The sequence below is a fragment of the Alosa sapidissima genome, chromosome 13 (genome assembly GCF_018492685.1).
Source record: "Alosa sapidissima isolate fAloSap1 chromosome 13, fAloSap1.pri, whole genome shotgun sequence".
Taxonomy (NCBI): domain Eukaryota; kingdom Metazoa; phylum Chordata; class Actinopteri; order Clupeiformes; family Clupeidae; genus Alosa; species Alosa sapidissima.
The window spans coordinates 18795521-18813896 of record NC_055969.1 but is presented as its reverse complement, the minus strand read 5'-3'; the positions used below and the strand labels follow the sequence as shown (position 1 = coordinate 18813896).

The window sequence follows — 18376 nt, the reverse complement described above, 5'->3', positions numbered from 1 at the left end:
TGAGTGAACATGATTGTGTGTGTGTATGCATGGGACCACTTTTGATTGTGTGTGTGTGTGTGTGTGTGTGTGTGTGTGTGTGTGTGTGTGTGTATGCATGGGACCTCTTTTGATTGTGTGTGTTTGTGTGTGAGAGATACCATTCAAGAGAGTGTGTTTGAGGAGAGGGTTCATGTGGGGTCTCGCTGAAGCCAGTGCTCCAGTTCTGGCACAAACAGCGGCAGAAAAACGTGTCGTGAGAGGAAGGGAAAAGGGCTTGTTTGATCGGATTTCAGGAAGCTTCTTGATAATGAGCAGTAATCGGCTTACTGATCGCCATTAGTTTGTGATTTGGGCTTTGTTCCTTGTAATAAAGAATGCTGTAATGCAAACAAATCTCCGAAGTAAATCTCACATTGAATATTAGCAGCTGTGTTTTTGTTTTGTTTTCTATTGTTTTCTGGTTATGATCTGGAGTAAACTGGCGATTCTCACAAACAGGAATTGGCATGAAGCATGGTTTTTGATGATTAATTTCTATTGTTTATTTGATTTGTTTATTTACAGGTAGGGCAGTAATTTGCTCACATATGAATTAAATGTATCTGTTTATAAATTCCTTAAATGTACACTTCTGGTAAGGGATATGTGTGTGCATGGTTGTATCCAAAATTGTGTAAATCTATGTAGTGTTTTTTGATACTGATGCACCTTTGTGTGAAATGGATTGGTGACCGGGAAAGAGGGGTTCTAAGAAAGAGGGGTTCTAAGAAAGAGGGGTTCTAAGAAAGAGGGGCTCTAAGAAAGAGGGGCTCTAAGAAAGAGGGGCTCTAAGAAAGAGGGGCTCTAAGAAAGAGGGGTTCTATGAAAGAGGGATTCTAAGGTTTGCGGATACACGTTTGTTGTCTTTGTTGTGGGTGTGCAGAGATTTTTGCCAAGTTGTGTTGTGTTAAATATGTGTATGATGTGTACCCTAGTGTGTCTGAGTGTGTGTGTCTACATGTACTGTATGTATGTATGTATGTGTGTGTCTGGATGTGTGTATAGAATTTTACATGCTGACGTCTGTGGATGTGTGTATAGAGTTTTACATGCTAGAGTTTTACATGCTGACGTGTGTTTGTTTGTGTGTGTATGTGTGTCTACGTCTACATGTACTGTATGTATGTATGAATGTATGTGTGTGTCTGTGGATGTGTGTATAGAGTTTTACATAATGAAGTGTGTATGTGTGTGTCTGTGGAATGTTTGTGTAGAGTTTTACATGCTGACGTGTGTGTGTCTGTGGATGTCTGTATAGAGTTTTACATGCTGATGTGTGTATTTACATGCTGACGAGGATGTGTGTATTTACATGCTGACGTGTGTATGTGTGTGTTTGTGGATGTGTGTATAGAGTTTTACATGCTGACGTGTGTGTCTGTGGATGTATGTATAGAGTTTTACATGCTGACGTGTGTGTGTGTGTGTTTGTGGATGTCTGTATAGAGGTTTACATGCTGACGTGTGTATGCGTGTGTCTGTGGATGTGTGTATAGAGTTTTACATGCTGACGTGTGTGTGTGTGTGTCTGTGGATGTGTGTATAGAGTTTTACATGTTGACGTGCGTATGTGTGTGTCTGTGGATGTGTGTAGAATTTTACATGCTGACGTGTGTGTGTGTGTGTGGATGTGTGTATAGAGTTTTACATGCTGACCTGTGTGTGTGTGTGTGTGTGTGTGTGTGTGTGTGTGTGTGTGTGTGGATGTGTGTATAGAGTTTTACATGCTGACGTGTGTGTGTGTGCTCCGTGCTTCCCCAGGCGCCCCAGACCCCACAGCGGGGGCCAGCGTGGACGACGAGAACTGCTGGCACCTGGACGAGGAGCAGGTCCAGGAGCAGGTCAAGCTCTTCCTGTCCCAGGGCGGCTACCACGGCTCGGGGCAAACAGCTCAACCTGCTCTTCTCCAAGGTAGCACAGCACAGCACAGCACAGCCTAACCCAGTACAAGGAAGGGAAGGGAAGGGACTCCTCCCCCGGCCCCAGCTGTGATGAAGCGGCCTCGATGGCCGCTTTACTGGCCCTGTTTTTGCCCCATTTAACATGTTGGAGATTAATGTTGTGTAGGTTGTGTTGTAAATGATGTATTGCATATGTAGTACTGTGATACAAAGAGTAAATGTAGAACTGTGTGTGTGTGTCAGCACCAGGTGTGTATGTGTACAGTATGGTTGTGTGTATGCGTGCCCATGTCTGTGTGTGTATTATCTATTTATTTATGTATTTTATTTATTTATTTAATTGGGGCAGTAAACGGTCATTTTTGTAAATATTTATTTGTATGTACTATACATGTTTACGTGTGTGTGTGTGTGTGTGTGTGTGTGTGTGTGTGTGTGTGTGTGTGTGTGTGTGTGTGTGTGTGTGTGTGTGTGTGTGTTTTCTGTGTCAGGTGCGTGAGATGTTGAAGATGCGTGACTCTAACGGGGGCGCGGATGCTCACGCTCATCACGGAGCAGTTCATGGCCGACCCACGACTGGCTCTCTGGAGGCAACAGGGCACCAGCATGACCGACAAGTACCGCCAGCTGTGGGACGAGCTCGGTGAGACCACACACACACACACACACACAGACACAGACAAATGTACCGCCAGGTCTAGCACGAGCTCGTTGAGACTGCACACATACACACACACTCACTCACTCACAAGTACCCGCCAGCTCTGGGAAGAGCTCAGCAAAACACGTCACACACACACATGCACACATATCCTGCACCTTACAACTATGGTAACTCAAGGACATGCTTGGAGAGACACCACAACACACACACACACACACACACACACACACACACACACACACACACACACACACACACACACACACACACAAATGCACCTTCATTATGTGCATTGTAACTTCCGAGTTCTCCTTGCGCGCCTGTTTCCCTACCGCTTGTTGATCATCCTGACAGTGCGTCTTCACCTCCAAGCATGCACACATTACACTAGATTGGTCACTAACTGTGGGACAAAGCCAGTGTGTTAGGGCCTACATGGTGTCTGTATCTAAATAGTGTGTGTTTGTGTGTTTGTGTGTGTGTGTGTGTGTGTGTTTGTTTGTTTTGCATGTTTGCGTGGGGTGAGTTTTCACCCCATGTTTTCAGCTTAGGCTGTAACGCTTAGCTCAGTGTGTGTGTGTGTGTGTGTGTGTGTGTTTTGCATGTTTTCAGCTTAGGCTGTAACTCCTTAGCTCCGGGTGTGTGTGTTGAAATCACCCGTTCCTCCAAGGACATCCATTTAGGATACACGGCTGTTTCCAGATTGCACATTCACAACATTTGGTGCTGATCAATATTGCATACTCTGTTCCATCGAGGGACTCCAGGGCTCGCAGTGAAGCAAGGTTACCTCAGTCTCTGCAGCTGTGCTCAGAAAAGAGGCCGCTGCTTTGAAGCCACCATTAAGATAACGTGATAACGTACAAAAAAAAAAACGCCAACTCCGTTACATAGTACAGACTGAGAGGATTTTTTTTTCTCTTAGTTTATTTTTCACAGAGAAAATGTGTCACTAAAAACCCACTTGACTTGGGTCAAGTGGGTTTTTTTCGTCCGCACCTATCCGCGCCAGCGAGCGGAACGAAAATTGGCGAATTTGTACGGACGATGCATAATGGCTTTAATTGTGACTGGCTCGCCCGCTGCCTGCCGACTGCCAACGCTCTCAGAGAGCCTCTGATGGTTCGTCCGATTGGCCCTGGCACTGGACAACGGGTGGGCATGGCAAACACACGACTCTGAGGGTCTCCCTGAGCGAGAACGAGAGCGAGCCTGGCGCCCAAGCGATCTGTTCATTAGAGTGTCCTCGACAGGCCGTGCTCAGAAGGGGGGGGGGGGGGGGGGGTGGCTGCCGTTCGGCTTCGAATCTGAGGAGGCTTGGGGAGAGAGGGTGCCAGGGTACAGGCGGATAAGAGGAGGGCAGGGATGTTGGACTCCGACAGTATCAGATGAGGTGTGTGTGTGTGTGTGTGTGTGTGTGTGTGTGGCTAACCTGGTTGAGTGCCACCATGAGGCTCAACTTGCATTCGTACGGCCAAGAGTGGTTGGCAGAGGAGGCATGTTGGAGTTTGAGGAAAGAGAGTGTGTGTGTGTGTGTGTCCAGACTCCTAGGACTGGCATCCACATGCAAGGGTAACCTGAGTGTGGGGCCACGCTGGGTTTGTTTGTGTTTCAGGCCCCAACATGTTCGTGAGCGCAGGGCAAGCTGCTCCAGTATGGCCCCTCTCAGGTAGTCATGTTCTTACCTGGGGAGAGCTCACATTCTCTCTTGTTTCTCTTTCTTTCTTTCTTTCTTTCTTTCTTTCTTTCTTTCACTCCATTTTTACGTCTCTGTTTCATCTACACACACACACACACACACACACACACACACACACACACACACACACACACACACACACACCACACACACACACACACACACAGGTAGTAGACAAGAGAGCCCTGACTTCATTAAAAACATAGACGAGAAGTGCGGGGGTTGAAAACATCCTTTCTGTCTTTTTGTCATTCTCTCTCTCTTTCTACCTCTCCCTCCCTCCTGCTCCATCTCTCTCTCTCTCTCTCTCTCTCTCTCTCTCTCTTTCTGTCTCTCCTGCTCTCTATCTAGAAGATGAATCATTAGGCTTGTCAGCTCCTCCAAGCCCCTCCGTAATTGTAGGCCTTCGTTATAAAGACCACCCCCCACTCACACATACACACACTCACACTCACACACACACAATCACATACACACACACTGAACTGACAGGTCCGATAATGCTAAGACTGTTTCATTAAATCCCGGACACTTAATCTGACACCCACGGTCAGGTGGGCTCAGCAGAGACACGCTGGCCAAGCACTGGGCAGCCCTGCTGACGAGCCAGGGGGAGAGATTAATGCTGCCCATCTCTCTCTATCTTTCCCTCTATCTCTCTTTCTCTATTTCTCTCTCTCTCTCTCTCTCTCTCTCTCTCTCTCTCTCTCTCTCTCTCTCTCTCTCTCTCTCTCTCTCTCTCTCTCTCTCTCTCTCTCTCTCTCTCTCTTTCTCTCTCGCTTTGTCTTTCTCTCTCTACATCTATCTCTCTTTGTCTTTGTTGCCCCCCCCCCTCTCACTCTCTCTTTCTCTCACATTCTCACACACACACACACACACTTAATTTTCACCCCTCCTCTCATGCCTTCTATCTCCTCTCTCTCTTTCTTTGTTTAATGAAGATTGGAGTGTTTTGCATCAGGCTGGACTCTTTTGTGATGTGCTGGAATTGTGTTGGCGCGGTGAGGTGGTTGCGGCTGATTGCAATTCTGGTAGAGCAAGGTGATTGGATGCCAAGTCAGTCTGTGGAAATTGCGCAAGACAATTTTGACTGAATGTGTGCCTGTGTGGGTTAGTGAGAGAATTATGTCATCATAGGCGTTTTGCTGATTTGCATTGTCAATTTTTCTTGAGATCTAGCATCTAGAGTAACAGCTCTGTGAGGTTGCAGCTTCTTCCTCCTGTGTTTTGATGCAGAAACCTAAAGGCCATTTAGTTGATTTGGGTGAAATTATCCTATTAGCCTCAGCTCCTGCCTTTATGAGCCTTCATGTATTGGTGGTTAGTTGTGGAGGGCTTGGCTGGTCTAGATCTGCTGCTGATGCATTGTGGGAAGCAGGAGCTTTGTGGGGCCTTGGCGGTTGACTCTGCTGGTCACATCACCCAGCGAGGAGGAGATGAAGGATGAAGGTTTAAATTAGAACCATGAAGAGAGAGCAAGGGAGAGATGAGGCAGAGAAATGGAGGGGAGGGGGGGGCTCTGTGTTCATTTGTGTGTACGTGTACATTTATTTATTTGTGTGTGTGTGCTAGATGTGTATTTATTTATTTATTTATTTATTTATTTATTTATTTGTTTGTGTGTGTGTGTGTTAGGGTAAATGAGAATGTGCACGTGTCTGCTTTTATTTGTGTTTGTGGGGAGAGAGAGAGAGCGAGAGAGAAGGAGTGTGTGTGTGTGTGTGTGTGTGTGTCTGTGTGTGTGAAAGTTGAGAGAGAGAGAGAGAGAGCGAGAGAATGAGAGCATGTGTCTGCTTGTGTGGTTTAATTCATTCTGCATCCCCCAATATTGTTTTAATTAATGTTGCGGGCAGACTGTCAGCTGGCTAGCTCCCTGGTTGGTCGGTGCGAGTAGGCAGGGGGTGGGCTTTTCCCGACAAACGGCAAACCTTCTCTCATCTCATGGCCGTGCGTCGGTGGAGGAGCTGGTGAAATAGGCCAGACACAGAGTCCGCCCCACCACCGGCGCAGTGTTGTGTTGGAGACGGAGCCCACCTCTCGCGTCTGTGCTGACGCTCCACTGACTGGGTCCTGTGTGTGTGTGTGTGTGTGTGTGAGAGAGTGTGCATGAGGTTTATTAACATGGCAGATGAGCTCTTCCCTCCTCCCTAACCCGCCCAGCCCAGCCCCCTCTCTCTGCCCTGATTGGCCGGTTTGAGTCATGTGATCGTGATGGACGCACGCCGGAGATGTGGTTCCCGTCTGTCAGGCTGTCAGCTCATGCTGAGCAGGGAGGATGGCGGGATGGAGGGGGTGATGAGGCGTTACACACGCATGTGGGGGTAGGGATGCTCAGGTGTGTGTGTGTGTGTGTGTGTGTGTGTGTAAAGTGATGCTGGCATGTCAGAATAAAAAACTGTGTTTGTTGTTAGATTAAGCCATGTTTATTTTTGCAGCTGTCCGTCTTCTCCCTTTGTTTAGGGATTTCTGCATGCACTTTCATTATTGTGTGTGTGTGTGTGTGTGTGTGTGTGTGTGTGTGTGTGTGTGTGTGTGTGTGTGTGTGTGTGTGTGTGTGTGTGTGTGTGTGTGTGTGAATACCAGTGTATTGTTTGGTGCTGTGTCGAGATGGCGAGTGTTGTAGAGTGTGTGTGTGTGTGTGTGTGTGTGTACACGGTGCTGTTCCTGTGTTGGCAGTGTGTAGCAGCTCATTGTGCTGCTGTGCCCCATGTAGAATAGCATCCTGGCTAATACATCCATTCCCGCTCTTCCCTTTTCCTCTTAAATGCTACTCTCCTTTCATCCTAGTCTGTGCTGATCCTTCTCTCCTTTCTCCTCTCCTCCCCCTCTCCTCTTCTCTTCTCTCTGTCTCCCCTCTGCTCCTCTTCTCTCCTGTCTGCTGTCCTTGATGCCCAAACAAAGGCGCGGAGGCTAACGCGGCTCTCTCCCTCTCCTCTCTCTCCTCCCCTCCCCCCTCTTCTTCCCTCATCCTTTCTTCTGCCATGCTTCCTCTGCCTCCCCTCATCACACTCCACTCCTCTTTACGCTCTTGTTCTTTCTCTCTGTCTCATTTTCTCTTTCTCTCTGGCTCCCTCTGTCTCTCTCTCTCTCTTCTTTTGCTCTGCTGCTTTTTTTCTGCTTGTCATTCTAGTTTTTACCATGTGATTTTTTTTTCTTTCCCTCCTGCTCTTTCTGTTCTCTCTCTTCTCTCTATCCCTCTCTATCCCCTTTTCCATTTACATTTTACATTTAACATATAACTGTTTCTCTCTCTGCACCCCCCCCCTCTCTTTCTCCTGCTCTCTCCCTCCTTCTTTCTCCCACCCTCTCCCCTCTCTCTTTCTCCTGCCCCCCCTCTCTCTTTCTCCTGCTCTCTCTCCCTCTCTCTCTCTCTCTCTCTCTCTCTCTCTCTCTCTCTCTCTCTCTCTCTCTCTCCCTCCCTCTCTCTCTCTCTCCGTGCTGGGTGGGTGGGTGTTGTTCGTAATCTCGGTGTGCTCTCATACAGTCAGAGCACTGAGGCGATTAAATAAGCCTGAGAAGCCACAAACATCCAGTGTACACAAACAGGGACACGTGTGTGTGTGTGTGAGAGAGAGTGTGTATGTATGTGTGTACACACAAAGACACCACAACAGCATAGCATGATGTCTTCCCAAACTCACACACACACACAAAGACCCCACAACAGCATGATGTCTTTTGAAACACAAGCACACACAAACAAAGACGGAGAGGGACATAAAGCCACCATACAACAGCCTGCAATCCCACACAAGCACACACACCACACACACACACCAGCCTGCAAGCACACACAACAGCCTGCAAGCACACACTATGTTAGGGTATATTGAATATCCTACTAATACACACACACACACACACACACACACACACACACACACACACACACACACACACCCACACACACACACGCATACACACACACACACACGCATACACACACACAAATAAATGTGATCTATATCTTTGTTCTTTGCTTCTGGTCAATACCAGACTTCCAGCTGGTTCTTTGATAATCTCTGAATTTGACCTCAAACAAATATATTATGTGAATTTATTTGACTGTATGCATTTGGTAAATTAAACTTGGTGTTTTGCCAGTTCATTAAAATGATGTAGCAGTTTCTCACACACCGCTGGGTCCTTAATTAAGAGCTGTACTGCATTGGCCCCTGTTCAGCTTGTGGACTGATTTAGTCGGCTGACAAAAGAAACACTTACTTTCATCTCGCAGAAGCAACATGGCCCTCCCCTGTTAGTTAGGAATGCACTGGGATTTTTAAGACTTCTACATTGTGCTTTCTGTGTGTATTCACTTACTAAAAATCCCCTTATCCAAAGGATATAATAATAATATTAATAATAATAATAATAATAATAATAATAATAATAATAATAATAAGCTTTATTTGTATAGCACCTTTCATAAACAGAATGCACAATTGAACAATTTCCTACAAGCTCTTCGTTTTCCTACAAATTCCTCTTCGTTGCTTCGTATGAACCCACTTCTATTAATGCATCTGTATAAAGCTTCTTATTCAAAACATATTGGAAGCCCCTTATCTAAAGCCTATATGTGAAGCCCCAAAGAATGTATACAAAAGCCATTATTTAAGCATGTACGAAGGCCCTTACATAAAGCATATGAAGTCCCTTATTTAAAAGCATGGATATGAAGGGCCTTATTGAGTTGTGAAGGTAGACAGGGTTCTTCAGGGAGTCATCTGACCTGCTCGCTTTCTGTCTCTCTAATTAATCTGTTTACTAAAGTGTCCTCGGCGCTTGCTGTGAGGCCTCCGTAGGATGCTGTAGGGGCCAGGGTGCCTGTGTGTCTCAATCAGGAAACCCAAGATTAGTCCCATGCCCAAAACCAGTCAAGACAAAGTTAGACATCAAACCACATATTAACCACGGAGCTCTGCATTAGGAGATTTCCTCTTTATTACATTATTGTAATTGTGTGTGTGTGTGTGTGTGTGTGCGTGTGTGTGTGTGTGTGTGTGTGTGTGTGTGTCCTCGCATTACTATAGGACTGCTGCTCCCATTTAACTCCGATTTTCATGCCAGATAGAGGGTCACCACCATATTACCCCATATACCCCCCTACATCATCCTCTGGATCCAGATCAGCATCTGCTCCTGTTTAATGTTCTGTGCATCATTGTTATTTGTATACCTATTACCCGATCTGACCCTGATCCCTAACCCAGAGCCCTGTCCTTTACCCCAGCAATTGGGAAGACTGACACCCACTGACAGAAGATTAGAAAGCAGTGGCTATAGAGACATCAATTCAATTCAATTCAATTCAATTCAAAAAGCTTTATTGACATGACCCTTCAAAAAGAAAATGTTGCCAAAGCATATACAGTATCTTTCTTTCTTTCTTTCTTTCTCTCTCTCCCTCTCGCTTTCTCTCTCTCTCTCTCTTTCTTTCTCTCTCTCTCTCTCTCTCTCTCTCTCTCTCTCTCTCTCTCTCTCTCTCCCTCTCCATGTATTTTATGGGTATTGATTGATATAATGTTGTGTAGTTGTTTTCTTTGCATTGCACTGTAATAAAGTACATGTATAATTGAACAGGTGCGTTGTGGATGTGCATCGTGCTGAACCCCCACTGTAAGGCGGAGCAGAAGGCCGGCTGGCTCCGGCAGCTCAAGAAGTGGAACAGCGTGGACGTGTGTCCCTGGGAGGACGGTAACCACGGCAACGAGCTGCCCAATTTAACCAACGCCTTGCCTCAGGGCGCCCACGGGAACCAAGGTGAGTTTCGGTGGGCACCAGAGGAAAAAGAAAAAGGAAGGGAGGAAAAAAAAGAGAGATGTTGCATCTCTTAATCAACTTTTCCATTTCCTTATGACCTCTTATGACACCTTATGACCTCTTATGACCTGTTCTGTACCCTGAAGGGGAGCTCAAGAATAGGCTCAGTAGCACAGCACAGTCCTGTTGCATTTACATTTCCTTATGTCGCAGACACCTCTGTGTAAAGCAGCTAGCAGTATGGCATTAAGCTAACATTATGGCATTATGCTAACGGTATGGCATTGAGCTAAACATTATGGCATTATGCTAACATTATGGCATTATGCTAACAGTATGGCATTATGCTAACACTATGGCATTAAGCTAACAGTATGGCATTAGGATGTGCTGCTATGGAAAGTAAACACTACTTCATTGCTCACTTAGCTTTGTGTTGCTCTGCTGGTTCAAGTTCACCTGCTATTCTCTCTACATTGACCATAAGCAATGTTGATATTAGTTGATTTATTTAAAACATGTCTGTAAATCATATAGCATAGCATAGCATACATAGTATTATAGCATAGGCATAACATGGCATAGCTCCATTAGTTACATTTGTAAGGTGGTGTGTGTGTGTGTGTGTGTGTGTGTCTCTCAGTCACAGTGTATAGGGCAGGATTAAGGAACCCAGAGGCTTTTACAGACTGAGCATAGGACAGCCCCTGTGCTATTCTCTTGATGTCTGACCTTATGCTTCTACACCCCTCTCTTCCCTCATCCTCCTCTCTTTCTATCTCTCTGCTCCTCTCCTCTCTCTATTCTCTCTCTTCCTGACTTCCCTCCTCCATTCATGTCCCTGTTGTCCTCTACTCCCTCACCTCCTTTCATCCCTCTCTCACTCTTTCTCTACCTTTTTTCTCTCTCTCACTCTCTCTCCACCCTTTCTCCCACCTTTTCTCCATCTCCCTTTCTCCATTCCCCTGCTTTCTCTTACACATGCTTTCTTCTCCCTCTTTTTCACAATGGATTCTCTTTCTTTCTGTCTCCCTACTACTCTCTCTCTCTCTCTCTCTCTCTCTCTCTCTCTCTCTCTCTCTCTTCCCTCTGGTCTCTCTCTTTTCTTTTCTTCTCCCCTCCCCCCAGACCCCGGTCGGCCCCCACCGGACGGTTGTTTACGCGGGCGATCGAGGCGTGTGACCTCCACTGGCAGGACAGCCACCTGCAGCACATCATCAGCGAGGACCTCTACACCAACTACTGTTACCATGACAACACTGACAGCTCGCTCTTCGACACCCGCGGCTGGCCCCTGTGGCACGGTGAGAGAAGGAGAGAGAGAGAGAGAGACACCACAGCAGCTCTCCATGGACTGCCAAGCACTGTGTCTGTCTGTCTCTATCACTGCTCTGCACTGTGTCTGTCTGTCTGTTTGTCTGTCTGTCTATCTATCTTTCTGTCTGTCTGTCTGTCTCAATCATTGCTCTGCACTGTGTCTGTCTGTCTGTCTGTTTCTCTGTCTCACTGCTCTGCACTGTCTGTCTGTTTGTCTGTCTTGTATTTTCTCATCTGTCTGTCTCTCTTGTGTTGTGTTTATTGTGTATCCAGTGTGATGTTCCATCCATAATCTGCATTTCGTCTGTCTGTCCTGCTGTCTGTGTGTGTTTGTTTGTTGTGTGCGTCTGTCTATCCTGCCGTGTTTGTCTGTGTGTCTGTCGGTTGTGTGCCTCTGCCTGCTGTCTTCATCTACCCATCCGTCTGTCTGTGCCTGGATCTGCTATAACTGTCTGCATTGTTTATCTGTCTGTTTCACTGTCTGTTCTGCGTCTGTCTATCTACTGGCCTATTCTGCACTCCCCACCATACACACATAGCCAGCATCATCTTCAGCCAGAATAGACCCTTTCAAGAGAGTTCCATTATCAGCATCATAGTTGGCCCCACAAGACTTCCTTTTTAACATTCCATATGTTATCTTAATGCAGAGGAAGTAGATTGGGGCCCAAATAGAACGTTCAAGCATTGTTTTTGTTTTTATTGTTGAAAGGGTCCATAGAAAAGGCTATTACTTAGGTCTCTATTATTACTAAGGTCGTTAGTAATAGTCTAAATTATGTAATGTGGGCCCAGATGATGGTGGGGGGTCTACAGACTGACCTCTCAGTCTCCACTGGGAAGGAAGAGTCACCCAAGGATGTCTTGTGGGCTGGAGTCTGGTCCAGCAGCCAGTTGCACCAGTAAGGTTCGATCATACGCTTGTAGAGTGTAAAGTTCATCTTATCCTAACGTTTTGAGTAGCCAGTTTCAAATTAGCGCTGTTCTAAATTTCAGTTGCACCACCATAACTTCAGTTGCACACCTTAACTTTTCTCTGATTGTCTAACACTCTGTAAAGCATCATGAGACATGTGTAATGTTTTGCCGCTCTATAAGTACATAAGTACAAGAAATTAACTTGAGCCACCATAACGGAACTTACCTAGTAGTGAGTAAATTGACCCAATCGAATTAGTGTCACAATTTAATGACCTTCAACTGGCTGCAGTTGTCCAGTGCGATCCATCTGGAGGTGTCCACCTGGTCTGAGCCTGCTGTCTGTGGGCCTGTCCTCTCTGCTGCTTTATCTCTCAGTCTTATTCTCCCTGCCCCCGATGTGTGTGTGTGTGTGTGTGTGTGTGTGTGTGTGTGTGTGTGTGTGTGTGTGTGTGTGTGTGTGTGTGTTTTTATCAATGTCTAAGTTCTTTCACAAGACGGCGTCAGCTGATTTGGTGTGTTTGTGGGTGCATGTTTCCTTGCGAGTTTGCGTGTGTGTAGGAGCTGGGAGTGGGTGTGTGTATTTTATTTTGTGAATAGATATTTGTGTATTGTAACATTTGTTTGTGCATGTAGGGGTGGGGAATTTGTCTGTATTTGGGTTTGTATATTTTAGTGTGTGTGTTGTAACACATTTGTTTGTCCCTGTTCTGTAGAGCACGTTCCGACGGCGTGTGCACGGGTGGATGCTCTCCGTTCCCACGGCTACCCTCGAGAGGCACTGCGGCTGGCCATCGCCATTGTCAACACGCTACGGAGACAACAACAGAAACAGCTGGAGCTCTTCAGAAACCACAAAAAAGGTGTGAAAATGCAACACACGGATACACACACACACACACACACACACACACACACACACACACACGTACACAAATGCATGCATACACACGCGCACACATATACGCATACACTCACACACACACCTACACAGAACTGCATGCATACACACACACACACACACACACGTACACAAATGCATGCATACACACGCGCACACATATACGCATACACTCACACACACACCTACACAGAACTGCATGCATACACACACACACACACACACACACACAGACATGCACAAACACACACACACACACACACACAAATTTCCACACACATATACACAAAAAAATGCAAGCTGTATAACCCACCATCATAACGTTTTTGAATTGAATTGAATCTTGCCACTTCACACTCACACACTTTAGTGTGCAGCACTAAAAATGCTGCACAAACACACTGCTGTGGTGTGTAGACTGTGACCACATACACACTCACCTGGACACACACACACAGACACACATACCGAGCACCCACACACACACACACACACCATTCTGTGACAAAACCTGAGAAGTGCGGTGTGACCTTCTCCATATAAAACCACAAGAGAAACAAAAAGTAAAAGTGCAGCTGCAGAGCTCCCCTTCTACACACAATCAGTGATTTAAAACACACACACACACGCGCACTGATTTCTAGTCAGTCTCGTTTTTTTTAAGTTACTCCCCATTCGAACATTTGTGCTAAAACATTACGCTGGTATCTATGAGTGCTGGAACTGTCTGCATAATTAACCTACACCCTCGATTTGGACGCAGTTAGTGGAATCTCGGCTCAGGCCCCAGTGTGAGTAATACCCTTTGTGCAGCGGCAGCCACTCTCCGCTGCAGCTAAATGTCCTCTCTTGGCCTATATAGTCCAGCCAGATGCATTTAAATGCTAATGAGTACCTGTAAAGGGAGAGGTGCCCACGCATAATTCACATTCAAATAAGGCGCCTGCGCAGGCGAGTTGGCCACCGCTGCACATGAATGCAATGTGAAGACTAGACCGAACTAAGCCACAGGTGTTGAATAGAGCAATCAGGAGTGGAGCGGGGGGCAGGAGCAGACCTGGCCCTGACGTGGCCCTTATCTGGCTCGTATGTGGCCTAGCTTTGGCCCTGCTGCAGTCTTGATGTGGCTCAGCGCTAGTCTACATGTGACTCACATGTGGCCCAGATATGGCACTGATCTTTACATTTACATTTATTCATTTAGCAGATGCTTTTATCGAAAGCAACTTATGAAAATGAGGAATGTTCAAGCTACAATGCGGAGGAGAGCTTACGTAGCAAAGTCAGTCGTAGTCATGTTGTCGTAGCACACACACACATACACACACACACACACACACACACACTCTGTAGCAGACAGGAAGCGAGGTGTGTCCATCCTGTTGGGTCCTGTAGCAGGAGAGAGAGAGAGGGAGAGAGAGAGAGAGAGAGAGAGATAGGAATCCAGCTGCAACCACATACCTCCACAGGTAGCTTATGAGGGATGGAGCCACGATCTGCCATCTCAGAGCCAGCGTCTGCTGCGTCTGTTGCCACTGGCTACTGTGAGCGTTGCACTAGCTGCGTCTGCTGCTGCTAGCCACTGTGAGCGTTGCACCACCTTCACTAGAGTCTAGTATTACTAGCCTCTGCTTCAGGCTAGTAGGGATAGCAAGCTAGTTTACATTTGATTAGTTGTGTGTATGTTATCGTTCTTGCGCTGTTCTTGTTCAAATATGAAGCCTCATTTTGTAATGTGTGTTTGTGTGGCTGTGATTGAGGCTGTAATTTGTTGTGTGGGTATGGTATTACCTATTTTACGATTGGTTATTATGCATGCTAGTCTTATATTGGAGAGTAATAACTTCTAACCTATCTGTCTGTGGAGCCATATGGATACTATGTCTGCTGTGATTGGCTGTGTGAGTGTGTAACCTGTGCTGTGATTGGTTCCTCAGACCTGCTCCATAAAGGGATCACGTCCATCACCAATCCTGAGGGGTGGGTGGGGCACCCCCTGGACCCCATCGGAACGCTCTTCAGCACCCTCATGGAGACCGGCCGGGAGGACGACGGGGACGTCTCAGGTATAAGCATATGTCCACACACACACACACACACACACACACACACACACACACACACATACACACACACACACCGATATGAGCTTATGTCCACACACATTACACATACACACACACACACACACACACACAGATATGAGCATATGTCCACACACAGATATGAGCATATGTCCACACACATACACACACACAGGTATGAGCATATGTCCCCACACACACACACACACACACACACACACACATACACACACACACACACACACAGATATGAGCATATGTCCACACACAGATATGAGCATATGTCCACACACATACACACACACAGGTTATGAGCATATGTCCCCCACACACACACACACACACACACACACACACACACAGGTATGAGCATATGTCCCCCACACACACACATACACATACACAGGTATGAGCATATGTCCACACACACACACACACACACACACACACACACACAGATATGAGCATATGTCCACACATACACACACACACACACACACACACACACAGGTATGAGCATATGTCCACACACACACACATACACAGGTATGAGCATATGTACACACACACACACACACACACACACAGATATGAGCATATGTCCACACATATACACACACACACAGGTATGAGCATATGTCCACACACACACACACACACACACACATACATACACGCACACACCACACACACACAGGTATGAGCATATGTCCACATACACATACACACACACACACAGGTATGAGCATATGTCCACATACACATACACATACACACACACACAGGTATGAGCATATGTCCACACACACACACACACACACACACACACACAACACACACAGGTATGAGCATATGTCCACCACACACACACACACTCACAGGTATGAGCATATGTCCACACATACACACACACAGGTATGAGCATATGTCCACACACACACACACACACACACACACACACACACACACACACACACACACACACACACACACACACACACAGGTATGAGCATATGTCCACACATACACACATCAAACACACACCAAACACACACTTACACTTACACACACACACACACACACACACAGTCATGTTAAGTCCCCATACGCATACGCACATACCATTATCAAACTTTCCCCATTGTTGTCCTGTGCTGTACACACATGCACATACACAAAGTACCCCTCCCCAAACACATCCACATTTACAAACAGGTGCGTTCTTTTTGAGGACAAAACAACTCGTATCTATCCCTCTTGAACTTGTTAGCCCCCTATCAAGAGCCAGCCTCTTCACAGCCGCCACTTGGAAGCACAAGGTGTGTGTCTGTACGCTCCTAAAGCACAGAGCTGCGTCCATGAATCCCTGACTCAGAGGAAGCGAAGCTCAAATCTTCCTCTCCTGTCCCACTCTCTCTCTCTCTCTCTCTCTCGTCTCTCCCTCTCTCTCTCTCTCTCTCTCTCTCCTCTCTCTCCTCGTCTCTCTCTCTCTCTCTCTCTCTCTCTCTCTCTCTCTCTCTCTCTCTCTCCTCTGTTTCTCCTGCATTTTTAATGTCTCATCATTTTAATGTTTTTATTCTTCCATCTCTTATTCATGAGATTTGATTGGAGAGAAGACTGGATCACAATCAGCGCACATTGTGATGTAATTACTGGTTATTGCAGCCTTTGGGCCGCCACTTTGCTGATTGGACAAGCAAGAGGGGTATGGGGAAAGAGAGTTAGAAGAGAGGGGAGGAGAAAGGGAAGAGAAAGAGAGGGGAAAAAGAGAGAGTGGAATCAACGTTCCCCCGGTGGTAGTGGCGAGGCGGTTCAAGATGGTAGCCGTGGCTGTCTGACGTGGGTAGCAGATGCTCTGTAATTGTGTAGGTTTTGTGGAAGCCGTCTGTCCCGATACACACTCTGCAGAGGCATCCTGTGTCTGCTCGTCTAGTTTGTGGTAGAGCTTCCCAACGTCCCATATGAGAGTATGGGAGCAGAATAAGATGTCCCTCCAAACACGTACACACTCACTCCCTTTCACTCTCTTTCTCTCTCTCTCTCTCTCTTTCTTTCTTTCTTTCTTTCTTTCTTTCTTTTCTTTCTTTCTCTCTCTCTCTCTCTCTCTCTGTCTTTCTCTCTCTCTCTTTTCTCTCATCATCAGTTTTACTGTCTACTTCTCAGTGTATCTGCTGTTGTTTCAGTGTACTGTATATGCAGCTTATAGAATAAGAGAGCACTTTGTCGATCACCATATGGGGAATTCTGTGTGTTAACAGCAGCTGGAGGACAGATGGGGAAGTACAGTTGAAGAAGAATCTCCCCATCCTCCTTATGCAGCTCCTGTCTCCATTCACTGGCAGTAAAGCTGACCTCTCATTCCCTCATTCTGTCTCTCTGTCTCTCTCTCTTTCTTTCTTTCTTTCTTTCTTTCTTTCTCTCTTTTCTCTTTCTCTCTCTCTCCTCTCTCTCTTCTCTCTCTCTCTCTCTCTCTCTCTCTCTCTCTCTCTCTCTCTCTCTCTCTCTCTCTCTCTCTCTCTCTCTCTCTCTCTCTCTCATGCCAACATCCTACCCCATTCAGGTTGTCATTCTCATCATTCTCATCTCTTTCCTTTTCTCCCCATCAGAAGGCTGGTCTCTTGGTGCTGATTTTTGCCCACAAAGGTTGATTTTTTTTTTTTTAGTGATTTTGTTTTTGAAAGTAAACAGGCTTTGCTTTGCTGATTGTTGATTGGTCGCCGTGTGAAATCCCCTACCTATATAGCACTACGAATTGAACATCTCTCCTGTTCCCTCTTCTCTTGATCTTCTATGAAACTGATCTATCTATCCATCCACCCCATACTGAGCACTGCCCACATGCTGTTGCTGTCTTATCCTAACACAGCTCTCTGTCCTCCATCCCCCTGTTTCCCTACAGGCTCCATGGGTTCCATAAAGTGTTCAGAGACAACGCACTTGCTGTCGTCGTCGTCATCGTCATCATCATCGTCGTCGTCATCCACGCTGCGGTTTCTGGAGGAGGGCGAGTCGTTCGTGGCGCTGGCAGTGGAGACGGCGTTGGTGGGCCTGGGCCAGCAGCGGAGCATGCCCGACGGGCTCTACGCCCAGGAGAAGGTGTGCCGC

The 18376-nt window shown here is 46.5% G+C and overlaps 1 protein-coding gene across 1 annotated transcript in view; it reads left to right on the top strand.

Moving 5' to 3' along the window:
* Positions 1-18376, top strand: part of zswim6 (zinc finger, SWIM-type containing 6) — a 58469-nt gene that overhangs the window by 28312 nt on the left and 11781 nt on the right. Inside the window, 9 exon segments of the mRNA XM_042060442.1 lie at positions 1783-1907; positions 1909-1932; positions 2414-2446; positions 2448-2565; positions 9872-10051; positions 11180-11355; positions 13003-13148; positions 15123-15253; positions 18171-18376. Of these exon segments, the coding sequence (XP_041916376.1) occupies positions 1783-1907; positions 1909-1932; positions 2414-2446; positions 2448-2565; positions 9872-10051; positions 11180-11355; positions 13003-13148; positions 15123-15253; positions 18171-18376 (1139 nt within the window).